At 34.8% G+C, this 15,978-nt stretch overlaps 1 protein-coding gene across 2 annotated transcripts in view; it reads right to left on the bottom strand.

Moving 5' to 3' along the window:
* LOC106075755 (integrin beta-1-like) overlaps positions 1-15,978 on the bottom strand; it is a 42,301-nt gene that overhangs the window by 16,115 nt on the left and 10,208 nt on the right. For both annotated transcript variants that reach the window (XM_056023028.1, XM_056023021.1), the window contains exons 2-7: positions 7,528-7,613; positions 4,435-4,533; positions 4,045-4,126; positions 3,606-3,746; positions 2,101-2,197; positions 160-250 (exon numbers count right to left, since the gene is read on the bottom strand). In XM_056023028.1, coding sequence (XP_055879003.1) covers positions 160-250; positions 2,101-2,197; positions 3,606-3,746; positions 4,045-4,126; positions 4,435-4,533; positions 7,528-7,613 — 596 coding nt within the window. The remainder of the gene's footprint in view (positions 1-159; positions 251-2,100; positions 2,198-3,605; positions 3,747-4,044; positions 4,127-4,434; positions 4,534-7,527; positions 7,614-15,978) is intronic.

Genomic DNA, 15,978 nt, shown 5'->3' with positions numbered 1-15,978 from the left:
AAAAAAAAAGATATTCATAACTTTTTTTTTTAGTATTATAAAAAATTGAAAAGAAACAGCATCTAAATAAAAAAACAAAACAGAAAAAAACAAACAAGAACAACTGGAAAGGTAAAAATTGTTGTATTTCTAATCAGTCCTAATTCCTTCAATCCTTACTGTGAATTGCGTTAAATTCTTTGTCATAGAGAGTATATGCTGAAACTCAAAGGGAGGAGAACAAATTTCATTAGCACAGGGATTCAACAATCTGTAATTGACGAGTGGAAACTAATTAATAGATACTATTAAAATAATTCAAAGTTATTCAGTTAATACAAAGTAATGTATAGAAATGGATAAACAAATGTTTATATTTAGCACCTAATAATATTTTATGAAGGAATGTCTGTAATTTAAAAGAAAATATTCCATACAGACCACTTCAAAAACATTGAGAAAGAGAAACTTATTAATTTTAAGATGTTTGATAGTCTAAATGGTATGTTGTAAATGTAAAATACAGTTGTCAATGTAAAATACTAAATGATTTTTGTACATATATTTATTTACTCTAGATAGAAAGAAAAATATATTATTCATTTGTTAGTTATTTGGCACATTGACCAATGTGCCCATAAGTTCTTCTAAGACTATTTATTTTTTATACAAGGCTAAATGGAACATAAAAAAATGTATAGGTTACAAAATTCAAGTATCAAAATCAGTTTATTTGCAATTGAAATAAGAAAATTCTCATTCTAGATGCTAACATAAAAAAACAAACTATGCTGTAAATATAAGTATGTCTACTTTTTCCTCAGGTTATTTCTCTTAGCAGTCAGCACTATTTCCCTGATGAATCCCAGCACTTTCCCAGGATCTAAGGTCAAACAGTGTGTTCAAGAAAAGGTTGTTATTGCCTAACGTGGTATTGGTTGCAAGCACCATATTAAAATGATTCCAAAGGTACGTATCTCACAGTCTCAGACAACCAGTCCAACTCCTAGCCTCAAGCATGTCTCAGATACTGAGATCAGGGGAATTATGATACTGTTATCAAGAGAAGGGGCAAAGGCAAGCAATTGGTACCTGAATTGATACGCTTTGGAGACCTTAAATGGCTACCAACCTAGGAGAAGGAAAACTCTAAATCCAAAACTTTTCTGCTTTGTGACTATACCCAATTATGGGAAAATCTTTGGGATTCAACCTGGAAAGGAAAAATCTGGAGCTGGTGAACCTCAGGCACTTCTCAACACACAGTGCTATACTCTTGCAGAATCTGCAATGTTGCTTTGGCTACCTGTTGTTCCTTTGCACACACTGACTGCATGGAGAGTGGGGAAACTGCTGTGTGGGTAACATTGTTATGACCATAGCTAATGCCCAGGCTTTCATCTTACTACGAGAAGAATTATAGTCATTCTATATATAGAATATACAGCTCTTTCTCTCTCTCTCTCTCTTTCTCTCACTCTCTCTCTATATATACATACAAAAATGTAAAACAAATATATATTTTAAAAAACTTGGAACCAAATATCAAGTTCTTATTTAAAAGCAGTGTTTTTTCTTCTTCTGGAAGCAGTGGATGCCTTTTGAAAATATATACGAATTATATTTGGAAAATTTTTATGTGGAATCTGTCACTTGATAATGTTTCACTTAATTATTATTTATCTATTATTCTGAAGTGGAAACAACTAGAGTACAATCTTTCTTATCATTTCTAAGCAAAAACAAAGATGCTCTGGACATGTGATATCTTATCTTATAAATTACAGACAATATTTCAAAAAAGAAGATAATTACATCCTATGCATTTCATGTGTCAATCTATTCATACTTGTTAATCAATGACTTAAACCTAGCCAAGTCGTTGCTTTTCCTGGCTGATTCAGGCAACCCATTCTATTCTCTAATGACACTTGGGAAGAAGGAGCACTTGTATGAATTTGTTGTAGCTTATTTATACATTTTACATCAGCAATACAAACAATTTTACTTTCTTATAAATTAGCCATTTAATGATATATATACATTAATTAATAACAAAAAATATGTTTCTGTTCAATACATTCTGCTTTTAACCTTCTTATCAAACTAAAATTAACTTACTTAGCAGGAGTAGTGTCTGTGAATGGGAGAACAACCTTGTCTTGGAAGACTCCATAGCCAAATGTGTAGTTACTAGAGATGTTACCAATGCTCTTGCCTTTCATGAAGTAAAAACAGAAAAATACACCTTTTTTTAAAATAAAATTATCAATATTTTCTTCAATATTAGATGAAATGTAGCATAAACACAACAGCATTTCACTAAATTATATGACGACATCTGTATAATAAAATGTAGGCCTATAAATGAAGCATTCTAAACTTCATCATAAGGATTCTGTTGAGTTAAATATAGGACAAGATAAGGTAATCAACATACTCCAACCAATGTTCATTTTACCAGATGCAGACATAATGATTCTCAAGAATAAGAAAAAGAGCAAGTTCCAACCATTTACTGTAGAAATTTTCAATCATTTTCACTATCTTATTGTTTCTTATATGATTCAGACGTTACTTCAAAAAAGAAGATGATTACGTCCAACGCGTCATGCATTTAGTCATGCATATTAACCAATGACCTAAATTCTGCCAAGTCCTGGCTAGCTCAGGCACTATTGAGAAATCTAATGACCAGATAAAAGATTCAGAAAGTTATATAATTAAATACACATCTTATTCCATACGCTAGGAAATTCCAATACAAAGTCTATTGATCCCTATAATACTAAAATTCTAGCCTGGAATGGAGTAGCTAAAAAAAAACAACGACAAACACATGTTAATAACTTTTTTAACATAAATGATTAAATTATAGAACATGAATATCCAAAGTACATGATCTTTTGTTGCATCAAAGACATGTCTATTATTTATAAGATAACAATATAACAACAAACAACAACAAACAAAGAAACAAAAAAACAAATACAACAAACAGAATAAAAATACAATTAATAATTGATTGGAAATTTGTTTTACAGTTATGCACTACAGTAACAATGTAATATAAAATCTGTAGCCATTGCAAAGAATTGATTGAAAAAGCTGTAGATTTATCTGTGCATATTTTAAAATATATTATACTTTTAAAAGATGATTAACTGAAAAAAAAGTAAAAATAACAAATGAACAGACATTTACTAGATATATTTTGGGTGTCAATAAGTTACAGGGGATTTTAATCTGTTAATCAGAAACAAACTGAGTGATGTAACATTCAAAAAACATAAATTAACGAAAAGTGTTTGTAAATAATTTTAATTCATTGTTTTTTAATTTATTGTTACATTTTTTCTTACCAGTTTATGACATTATTCACAAAAGAAGAATATTATATCCTAGCCCCAACCTCATTCAGGATAGCAGGGGATGATGGGGAGTGGGTCTGAACTCAGGAACTTTGTAACAAAAGTCTGAAGGAGCAGCCATCCATAATTTAGTAAAATTATTAATAAAGGAGTGATTTGGCAATTTTCTTTTGTTTCAATAAAAAGAACTTTTTTTTTTTAAATTTAATTACTGGTACTTTATTTTACATCTAATAATTTAAAACCTAAACTTACCTATATTTCCTGCTAATTGGGCTAAATCAGTGATATAGGGTTGCATACTTTTAGAATTATCAAAAAGAAAATAGAGATCAACTGGAAAATTATTAGCAGCTCGGAAATACATGGTGATCTTGTTATTACTGTAAGTATCTCCTGCAAAAGATCAAACATATAATGCTATTACATATTAGTATTCTAGTAATTTACATATGATACTGATGAGTGATACTGGTCCGTAGTATACATTAGTAAAATTCGTGTTCTTCTCCAAAGTCAAGCACAAATAAGAAAAACACTGAATCCTTTTAGGCCTATAAGGTTTTATTTTCTGTTGGTAATTATTATCACATTTGTAAAACAAAGAGCTAAGTGAGACAGACAGACAAAAAAAAAAGTGGTGGTTTTGCATAAAAGGATGATAATAAAAATAAGACATGAAAATACAACTCACTGAGTCGAAGTTTCATTGCCACTTTCTGTGGTGTCACTTGAATAGGATTCTCCTTAGAGTTTCCGTCACGGACATTAACTTGCTGAAAATATACAGAGATCTAGTTTATAAATTTAGTTTAATTTGTTTCATATAATTCATGTATTAAACTTAGGCTTAGTATTTAATTAACATTAGCTTTAAGGTATTGTTTACAATAAATTAAAAGTGGCTCATCTAAATATTGAAATTAAAATGTTTTGGCCTTTTGCTTATCTTTTAATATACATAGCACATTATTAAATCATTTGTTAAACACCTAGTCTATATCAATCTGTATATTATATTCTGTTATATATATATATATATATATATCAATATATAGGCTAAGTTATATATACAAAAATTTACTTCTATTGGACTTGAAAGAGAATTTGGAAACTGGATCTGGTCAACTTGGCATATAACTTTTAAATTGTTTTTCTTTTGACATCGTGTGCCATTAAAGCTCTGAAATTTAAATTAATGTAATCATTAGACATTGGACCTCATCATCAGACCTTATGTTTAGGTATGTGAAGGTTCTGTGGTGGCAACAACAAAGTAGATGGCCTTCCTTTTCACTGGCAGAGTAAATTAAATTAACTAGATCAAGTAGGCCTAGGTCTACACTTTTTTTTTTCAGATTTGTCAAAATATCTTTCTTTAGCTTCCTGGAATCACAATACAAAATAATCTTAGTGCCATGTCCTCTCTCCCAGGGTCATAGCATAAATATACTTATTACATATAGATCAAGATTGTCTAGTTTATTATTTTTTTTTAAACTTGACTCTTTACTGTGAGTCTGTGACTGTGCATAGCCTACAACTCCATAACTCACAGATAATTCAATGAGAACAAGTGTAAAGTGTTCCCTTTTATATGATGAGAATAATAAAAAATGATGTTATCTCTAAAGATGGTTGGTCAGTTATCAGGCTGGTCACAGTTACTCTACTAGTTATAGGGTAGAGTATACCATTCAACCAAGGCCATGCAGCCTTAGGCATAGCCAAACTAGGCAACCGTCTATGGCCTCTAATTGGCGTAGGCCTCGCACAGGTCTTAAAAAATTTTTTTAGAGAAGAAATAGTGAAACTTGTGCCCAATGTTATTGCTGGAGCACAGTAGGTTTAAATAAATTGCGTAATTTTTATTTTTGCACTTTATTTGTAATTTTTCTATTTCATTTCGGGCCACCGAATTCAGCCAGGCCCAATTATATCTAAGGCTGGCCCTTATTCAACAAATCTTACCAAAGTTTTAAATCAATGATACAGAACAGATCTCAGCTAACAAGTCTGCATTTAGGAATGTTGAGATCCTGTTTTTATTAGCCTAAACTATAAAAGAAGATCTAGATCAGGAAGTAAGGCTACCTGGGGTCTAGCAAAAGGCAATGTCGTCTGTCAAGTAGCCTAGTCTGGGAGTTGGCCTAATTAAGTGTTAAAATGTTCCGCCTTTCACTCTGTTTAACATAATATAGATCTATTTCCCATTCATCATATTCATATCTTCTGGTTTAAAAAAAAAGACAACTCACTCATATACAAGTGTTCTTATCATATTCATTGCTAAGAGTTCCTCAAGATCAGTAATTTCCCACAAAAATGAAAGACAATATCTCAACCATAAACTCTTAACGGGAAAGTTTGTTTAAAGCCGCCTTCAATATCAATAACATAGTTCACCCAAATACACGGATGATCAAGCTTGTCAAAGCTAGGGGCCTTAACCACAGGCAGTTCTGAGAAGTACTTTAAGATTTGGAATCAAAACATTCCGATGTTCGGTACCACAATAGTGTTCCCTGGCTTAAAATTGGGCAAGGTATGGAGACAAATTAGGATCTCAAGGAATAAATTGTCATGTTCCCAGAAGGACATTGACTGTGACTTAGTTACTAGTATTTCTAATGAAGAGTTGAAGACGACTTTATGTTTTCATTATCAGCACTGAAAAGGGTTCCTTGTACGTGAAATGTATTTGCATGTTAAATCCGTTCAAACAAAGCTTTCCAGTTCAACAGTCAATCAAACCATGACCTGAAAGATAAGTTCAAGTCAGCTCTACCGCGGGAGCCTTATAGGCCTTTGACAAAAGCTGCATTTCAACACTTTAAAAAAAAATGCTGCTAAACGTGTACATTATTTGGGTCCACAAACATCTGTGAACAAAAGTTTCTTTCAAAATTAACAAGTTTAAGAACAGGTTAATGCTGATTGACTGTCATTTGAAAGCAGTCACGAGGAGAACAAGTAGTAGGCTAGTTCCACAGTACCGGAACTTTCGCGAGTAGGCCTACTTCACATTAAGTACAACAGCACATTTATGTTCAAATATTAGGACGTAAAGAGACAATAACAAAATAAAAACAAGGTAGGCCTATAATTTGTTTCAGAAATTTACTCTTGATGTAATTCATCTATTTGGGAGTGTAAAAAAATGAACAGTAGGCTACACGTATAATAAAGTATAAATATGAATTAAAAGAAATTGCATAAACAGTTGGCTAGCTTATTTTTCTAAGTTATATTTCAAATATATATATATGCCTATGTTATGTATATGTCGATAGAAAAAGGTAGCCCACTCGTTATAAGGTATTCTATAGATCTAGACCTAAATTTCAATCTATTCTAGTATTTTCTAACAAGTAGGCTACTGTATACGACAAAAAGTTTAGATCTGGATCTAGATAATTCTATATGTTGACAGGTAATAAAATCTAGGTTTTTATCTACATACTTATGATAAAAAAAAATTCATTTAAAATGAGGGAAGTAACTTTTTTTTCTACATTTGTTTTCGAACTTACAATTTTGTTCCCTTGTCCTAAGGTACAAATAACTTTTCGAGTTCAAAGGTCACAATATCTAAATCATTTAAGTATAGTCTATGAATTTTTTATTTCCCCTTTTCAGACCTGCGATCTATAGGGCAGATGATGTAAAGACCATCCGTGGCCCAACACAACGAACCACCGCCTTTACCCCAACTAAAAATGTCAGGTACCAATTACAGCTGGATAAACTTAGAGGCTCTCTAAAAATCCCAAAAATCTTAATCTTTGTCTTCACTGAGATTCGAAACGATTCGACTCTTGGTTCCGAAGCCAAGCGCTTTTCCCTTCAACCACTAAATGCTGAAAAAAATTATACATTTTATTTAATTATTCTGCCTTTTTATAGAATATATGCCCAACCTGCGATCGCAGCTGTGTATCAAGGATTGGCCTCTTTAGTCACACAAGAAGTTGCAAAGGGAAAAAATTGTCTCTCGAGACGTAAAATGCCACAGATTATAGAACATCGTCTCGTAATTGCAAATGTTAGGGTAGATTACGAAAATTTGAAAGTTAATAGCTTTACCACAGAATACTTTACAAAATCGGCTTTATAAAAATGTAACAGAAAAAAAAAACATACGTATTACACCTATCTTAAAAGTAAAATCATTTACCTTTTGACTACACCATGCACAATCACTGGCGAATCGAATGCAATCTCTACACGTAGACCCTTTGCACTCATCTTGACTCCTGCTAACTATGGAAAGAAAAAAAAGAAAATGCTGACATTGATAGTAGCGGGTCGTAGGCTATACGTTTCTACTACTACTACACCGATTTTAAATAGTCTTTATCTTTCCCTAAAATTCATTTTACAACCTCATTTAAGATGGCGAGAGAGTGTCTTGAAACAAGAACTGAAACATTAACCTACTAAATGTAGATGGTTGTTGGTTTAGTTACTTTTAGTCTATACACGAGGCAGTGTATCTTGAAACATGCAGCTTGTTAGTTTTCTAAAACAAGTAAAAAAAAATACATAAAAAAACAGCAACTAATTATTGAATAAAATTGCCTCAATTATTTTGAAACAATCATGTTATTAATTTTTAATAAGTCTAGAGCCTAGACCAACCACCCATTCCATGCTCTAATAGCACTAGGGAAGAAGGAGTATTTGTACAAATTTGTCCTAGCATATGGGACGAGGAATGTGCCTTTATCTTTGTATCTTTCAGAGTATTTTATTAAATTTTGTTTTTGTATTTGAAGATTATTGTTCAATGTTTTATGTATAATTGCTACTTTACTTTTGAGTCTTCTGTCCTGAAGGCTTTCTAAATTTAGTGATTTTACTAAAGGTGTTACTCTAGTCAAATGTGAATATTCGTTTGTTATGAATCTCACTGCTCTATTTTGTGTCTGTTCCAGTTTCTTAATGTTTTCTTGAGTTGAGGGGTCCCAAACGGAGGATGCATATTCTATTATTGGCCTAACCATGGTTAAATAACATTTTAGTTTTATGTTCTTATTTGATTTATAGAAATTTCTTTTAATTATGATGTTTTAGACTTTTCAAAGTTCAGATGCAATGGCTACTTTTTTCTTTTCCGAAAGCGGAAAATCTAATTTTTAAAATCAACTATGCAAGCAGTTTTTTCAACAATTCACTATTAATAGTAGCAAACACCGGAGGCTATTAAGTAAGGTGGATAACTATTTACCATATTTGTAACACATTTGTGCGAACGGTTTTAAATTTTTAGTCAGTCAAAGAATTATTTTTTTTACAATTGTAGGCCTATAGCTAAGTTGAGTAAGCTCTTTCATACTAACTATTAAAACAAATGTATGCTTTTTTTTAAAGAGAAAAAAATCACTTTAGTATGCATAAAAGTGGAACATAATTTAAAATAACAATTAATAATTAGATTATAGCTTTCATACTATCGCGCAGAGCCCTGCAGTATAAACATACACATTGAAGTAACGTCTATATTATATTGTTATAAACTTGGTGGTGGCACAGATGGGGGTAGTGGTGTGAGTGTAGTCAGCCGACGCAAATCGCCCCAGGCCAGCGCTAGACGAGCGGTCAACCGTGACGAGCTACGACTGTCAGCCGAGTCGAGTGTCAACAGGACAGTTCGGGAAAGATCGCCGTCGTGAACAAGAGCTCAGGAGCGTCACGAGAGTTGTAGTCATCTGACCACCTAGAAACGTCGAGCGGCGTTCTGTCCGGTTCGAGAAGGCCAGTAGGGACCCTATATAAAGAGCGGAGGTGTCGCAGTCAAGACAGTCGAGAAAAGGGGCTCAGTACAGCAAGGTTCAGAAAGCGGGTTCACGACAGGAGTTCAGAACACGGTCGACTACAGCACAGTTCAACGGTGTGGTTCTGTACGGAGCATTACGACGGTTCAGTGCGGAGTACTGTCAAGTACAGTTGAGACGAACGGCGTCTTGATCTTGGTCTGTGATCGAGTCCGACACAACGAGCCCAAGTGTGTGAAGTCAGTCCCGAACTGTTGAACCCAGTGCAAGCCCGGAGCGAGACGGATAGGCCAGTGCAAGACTTGATACGGCGGAACGGTGTTATCGGAGAGATATTTGTTATCGCAGAGCTATTTGTACTGTTCTACGTGCTGCCAATTGTACAGTATTGGCTGTTATTTATGGACATTAAACCTTTACGTTATTTTGGAGCCCTGACTTGTCAAGTTCTTTAAGTTGGTGGTGTATGGTGCAGTTTGCAGAGAGCCTGGATAGTGAGATTCGTAACAATATATATAAGATAAGATCATGATCTCGGATTTTCAATATCTTTTCTAGTTTACGATATCCAAACGGGACGGACGGACAGTCCACACAAAACTAATAGCGTCTTTTCACCTTTCGGGGGCCGCTCAAAATAATCACACATTCCAAAATAGTATGACACACCGCACAAGTCATATACTACAAATAAATACACAATCATATGCCATAAGTCAATCTATAGTCTCAATAGGGAAATCACACATCAGTAGAAAAAAACAACAACTTCTAAGGTCACAGGCCAGCAAATATCCACTTTTAGCCAAAATAAGATTTTGAGGAACTATAAGCTTCAGGGAAACCTACTTATCCGTTCGGGAAAGCCTTTCTGATGGTTCAAAACAAATTTGAATCCATCACAGACACATGGCTACAAAATATGTCCCGTTTGGTAATTCGCCAAGATGAGAATCACCAGGGTTAAAATATAGTATATACTGCCTGGAAATCATTTGAGGCTATTTCTACTAATTACTAAAAATATAATAATAATAATAATAAAATACAATAAGGATAAAAGATATACTTAGTCTAAAGATTCCCAGAGCAGTGCCTCTACCGAGACACACGACCAGTGGCTAACAGACAAAAAATATTTTCAGTTTACATAACACACAGCAAGTTTCAGCGGTCAAGCTGGTAACACAGGGGCAAGCGTCAACTCAAAACACTTTCCATTTTATTACATAATCTTCTTAAGGGGAATCACTCCAGTCTTCACAATTACTCTACAATAGTTGACTCCCCCTTCTGTCATAATCATGAGTAATCTTACAAACTTGTGGGTAAAAATAAAGTATGGGATAGTGACAAGACTAGAGGTCGGAGTTATATCATCTCCAGAAAAATACACTGTTTGAAAACAAAGTTTATATTAAGCGTAGTTGTATCAATTTGGATAAGTCACAGGTGCGGACTTGGTGTCAAAATCAGCCCGGGCTTTTCTATACATCCAATTATATCTGTCCTCAAAAGCATGTAAAGTTTAATAATGTATCGAAAGTATTTTGCTATATGAATAATTTATTAGACTATTTTGAAATTATGTAATAAAGACTATTACTAAATGAATAAAGTATAACACTTGGAAAGTTGAATCTCTTATAAAAATTTCTGCTACCATATACATATACTTGACATTCACATTCAAGCAGGGCGGACTGGCTATATGGGCATTCGGGCAAACGCTCGATTCCGTATACGTGACACTAAACTTGTCTAAACCAGTGATGCCCAGCCTAATTCGACCTGCGGGCCATTTTAATTCTCAACTCTCGTGTCGCGGGCCACATGACCGAAAAGATACAAAAACGTAATGAAATGGAACTACAACTATTTTATTAGAAACCCGTGGATCTAGCACTTACATTAATTAGTCAGATGTTTGAAGTTTATCTTTTTTTCTACCCTTCGGAAAAATGGCTTTATTTCTCTACTTAAAATGTGAGCAACATTATGTCTACCTTAACCATCTCTTTTTGGCAACTATTCAATCCTTCAATCTCTAGGCGTAGTTTAGCAATATTTTATTCGCGATTCAAATCAAGAACGCTGCCATATTTCTTTGTTGTTGTTTTTTTAAACGGCCACTTTTTTTTACAAATCAAATACATTGGCTTATTATCAAAACAAAAAACTACAAAACTGGCACTTAAAACCGTCTCAAAAGGACCAATTTCATACAGGAATCTCTAAAGCTAAATAAGAAACACCAACTTGAAAAATTAACTCTAGAATCCACAATACACCATAATGAATCTCCATCCTGTGACGAAAGTTCTCTTCCTACTATAAGAGACCATATTGAAAACATTTTTAAAAAAATCAGAGCTCAAGGAAATAGTGAACTGTTTTCTATAAACCAATTATCCTAGCAATCAGTGGATCAGAGTTTACACGGATGGCTCATCCCATAAAGCCACCACAAATGGAGGAGCTGGAATACTCATCGAATGGCCAGATGGAGGAAAACTAAAAAATTCCTTTGCAACTGGAGAGCTGTTTGACAGCCACAGAGCAGAAAAGGAAGCACTAGCACTAGCTGCTACCATGCTAGCAAAGCATCAAGTGCCCCACACAGTCAGATTGTCTTTCTAACCGATGCGAAAACAACCCTCCAAAGCTTGCAAAACTCTGATTCCCCTTATATAAAAAATCTCAGAACAGCACTTACAAAGTTCAACAACAACAGCAAAAAAACTGTTATTCAATGGATACCAGCTCATATACAACTAGAAGGAAATGAGAAGGCTGACACACTCGCCAAGAGTGGGAGAACTAACTCACAATTAAACTCTGCACTCTATCCAGAAGAAATTAATTGTAAATAAAATAAATGAGAAATGAACGAGCTCTCATCCAAACCACAAGAAAGATGACGCTTACAATAAGCTATCCCGACAAGATCAACGTCTAATCTTTCGACTCAGGACCGGACACAACAGAATGCGACAACACATGTACCGGAAGTTAAAAATTGGAACCAGTGAAATCTGCCCATGTGGAATGTCACCAGAGAATGCTGACCAAGTCCTCCAAAACTGCTCTCTTTACCAAGAGGCTCGTACAAGACACTGTCCCCAAAACACCCCAATAGAAAGAAAACTATACGGAGAGCTCCCTGATTTGGAAACCACTGTGCAGTTCATCCCTCATGTATTGGTCTAGTCATCTGAACACTCGAACAGTTCATCCCTAATGTAATGGTCTAGTCATCTGAACACTCGAACAGTTCATCCTTCATGTATTGGTCTACTCATCTGAACACTCGAACAGTTCATCCCTCATGTATTGGTGTAGTCCTCTGAACACTCGAACAAAAAATGAAAACGAAGAAGAAGAAATTATCATGTTCCACAAAAAAGTAAAGATCCGTTCATTTTTCCTGTTAGATTATACATCTAGTCCCATTTCATAAACACAATGTTAAAGGTCATAGTACCAATCCATCAGAGAAAAAGTTAGGGCGCTAACGTATGTAAAATTAACTTTATCAACCCTTTGGAGAGGGGATTTTCTACACTTTGTTGGTTTCTTTATAGATTCATCCGAATATGTTCATATCAACGTCGATTTCTATAAGAAATAATTGTCTTAAGTCAGTGGCGTAGCTAGAGTATATGATGCCTGGTGCGGTACCTCATCTTGATGCCCCCCCCCCCAAAAAAAACAACAACAAAAAAAAACTAATTAATAACATTGCAAAACCTGTTCAAAATAATATTTATTCATAAATCAAATATTGTTAATTCAAAAAATCACTTTTACATAAACATACTACAAATGAATTTTACGCGCTTTCTTGCTGGCAAAAGTATCAATAATTTTATCGAAATCCATTTTTTTCCACCAGCTCTTGTTCAATGGACAAAATGGCCAAATTAGTGAGTCATCGTTGATCGCAAATAATTCTTGATCAGTTTAAGTTTGCAAAAACTTCTCTCGCATGTAGCAACGCTTACCGCAATAGTCAAAAATATGCGAATCATGATGACGATATTCGGGACTGAATCATCTAGCTGATATTTATTAATAAAATTCAAGAGCTCAACAGGTTTGGGAAATTCGAAGGCTTCTGATGAAACTGTGACAAACCATTAAGCCTCTTTCGCTCCCGCAGAAATTTGTTTTTATCAATGTCGCTAGGAGTACTATCGAGATTGATTTCGACCTGAGGATTTAATAGCTAGGACGATATTCGAGACTGAATCATCTAGCTGATATTTATTTATAAAATTCAAGAGCTTCTGATGAAACTATGACAAACCGTTGAAGACTCTTTCGCTCCAGCAGAAATTCGTTTTTATCAATGTCGCTAGGGGTACTATCGAGATTGATTTCGACCTGAGGATTTAATAGCTGGGAAGGCGACAAAAATTCATATCTATCTGCTACATCATGAAGTTGCTCTAATCGGGTGATTATTTCTTGAACAATCCTGTCCAAGGTAGAATAAATTTCCCTTCGTAGCTCTTCTCTAAGTACAGAGTAGTCACTTTTCTCACCAGGCATCTTTTTCTTATGGCCAATACGTTTTTGAGGTTCTGTACTGATTCTCAGATCTGAACACACGCTTTCGGCAAAGGTAATGCTGGCTTCAGCGATGTCCTCTCGAATACTACTTAAAAATGTCTCTAATGTTTTTAGTTTGAGTGAGCAGTCTCGAATAGACAATCCCTGTTTTTCAAGGTAGAATTGCGCATCATTAATTTCAGTTAATACAGGAGCCCAAAATCCAAGATAGGTGAGAAAATTAAAAGACTGAACAGCAACCAATAATCCACCTGCTTCAGATCTAGTCGATGAATTTTCATCTCTGCTAGTTAATGTCTCCAGAGTTTGAGCAGGCAATGAATAGTGACTTCTAGAATACGTTTTTGGACACCGTAGTTTTGACCTTTCATGACCGCAGCATTATCATAGCCTTGACCCCTGCAGTCCATTATGTCTAAGCCATCCGAACGCAGTTTCTCTAGAATCATCTCAGCGATTCCAGCAACATGCTTGCCCTTTGTGTCGATGAAGTCAACAAAAGACTCACGAACCTGCACCCCGTCATTATCCATGACAACGTACCGTAAAATTTGGGAAGTTTGATCCAGCTTTAAGATGTCAGGTGTACTGTCAAAAATAATAGAAAAATATTTGGCTTGTTTTACTTGCTGTATGATTTGTTTTTTTAGCGTGATCCCCCAATTTTGTAATAAATTCATTTTGTATTTGTGGAGACATGTATATATTCGATATGGAACAAAGCTTAGTTCGAAGCACATGCTCCCTCAAGAGTGGATCGTACTTTGATAGTAAATTTACTAACTCTCCAGGTTTTCGTCTAATCATATCTTGGGCCTTGTTGTCCATATTGTTTCCTACTCTCAAGCGAACTTCAAGTTCCGTCCAAGCAAGCGATGACTGAATGTGAGCTCTGCTGGTCTCATGTTTTTCTATTTTCGGGGATAACCTCCACCACTCATTGAATCCATCTTTGGATTTAAATGAAGATGATGAAATCTTAACAAACGTGGTCCCTTTACATTTACGGAGGGAGAAGGCGGTACTTACGGCCTACGAGCGCTACAAAAGGGGTGACTCTAGGCTACCCACCACAATCTTAGTGCAACAGTGGAGAGAGAGGAACCGCATAAAAATGCGATCGTTCCTCCACATTGCGGCCAATGTGTCAAAATCATCTGGGCTCTCCACTGATAGAATTCCTATTAGAAGAATTAATACTTGCTCTCCGTGGAGGAGATTGCCAGCCCCACAAATAAACATGTCCCTTATAGGGCAAGAGGGAGCCACCAAGAGGCGATTAACACCTGCCATACTCCAAAACTTGGCATCAGCTACACTAAAGTCCTACCGATCAGATGCCATTTTCTGCTACACCGATGGGTCGGTAATGAGGGGCCCGGATAGATCTGGGTATGGGGCCCTTATAGACTACACAGACTGGACAGAACCAGAGATGCCGATTTCTCCGTCTGAGCTTAAAAGGGTTTTGAGGTGCCAGCCAGACTAGTCAGTCTTGAGCACTGTTCATCATTTTGTTTACGTTACAGTATTACAATTAACTAGTTAGTTAAAAAAAAAACTCTTAGAAAACAAGGGTTAGCTTATTTTAAAAAATTGACATTACAATAGAATTATTTCAAAAATTAAACATTTAAGAATCATAAAGAAATGAATAAACTAAGACAATAGTTTAGAGCTAGTGTTTAGTAATATATTTATAAACTCAATATCTAGATTAAACCAATGGACTAAACAATGAAGTAAGAAAAGGTTGGCCTATCTTCTTCTTCTTCTTTATATTACAGAGCATCGATCAGTGTAGTAACAATAAATGTAGTAAATTAGATTCAAACTGTTCTATAGCTTACATTGTATTGAAGAAATAGTCAAGGAGATTAAACAAAACAGCGACATGACTAGTTTATAAATCGTTAGTTCATGTTTAAGATACAGTAGTTTATGTTTGTTCATGTCCATACAATTAGTCGTTTTTACTGAAACGCCCAGGGAAATAGGAAATTAATACACACTGGGGGAATTTTGGTGCCCCTCTCTACTTGGTGCCCTGTGCGGCCCGCACCACCCGCACATTGGTAGCTACGCCACTGTCTTAAGTTACTTGTTTATCGCTTAATGTGTACAAGGAATTGACGTCTACTAGAAGCATTATATAGGAATGTAGGGTATTTACGAAAATGCTTTAGATAAGTATTAGATTTTAAAGTGTAAAACATTTTTTTTTCAAATCACGACGCTCAAAGTGTTGCATTTAAAGAGTATTAAAAAATCTTTAA

Source organism: Biomphalaria glabrata, chromosome 1 (genome assembly GCF_947242115.1).
Source record: "Biomphalaria glabrata chromosome 1, xgBioGlab47.1, whole genome shotgun sequence".
NCBI lineage: Eukaryota > Metazoa > Mollusca > Gastropoda > Planorbidae > Biomphalaria > Biomphalaria glabrata.
The sequence above is the reverse complement of the archived record's forward strand: the minus strand, read 5'-3'. Positions and strand labels throughout refer to the sequence as shown.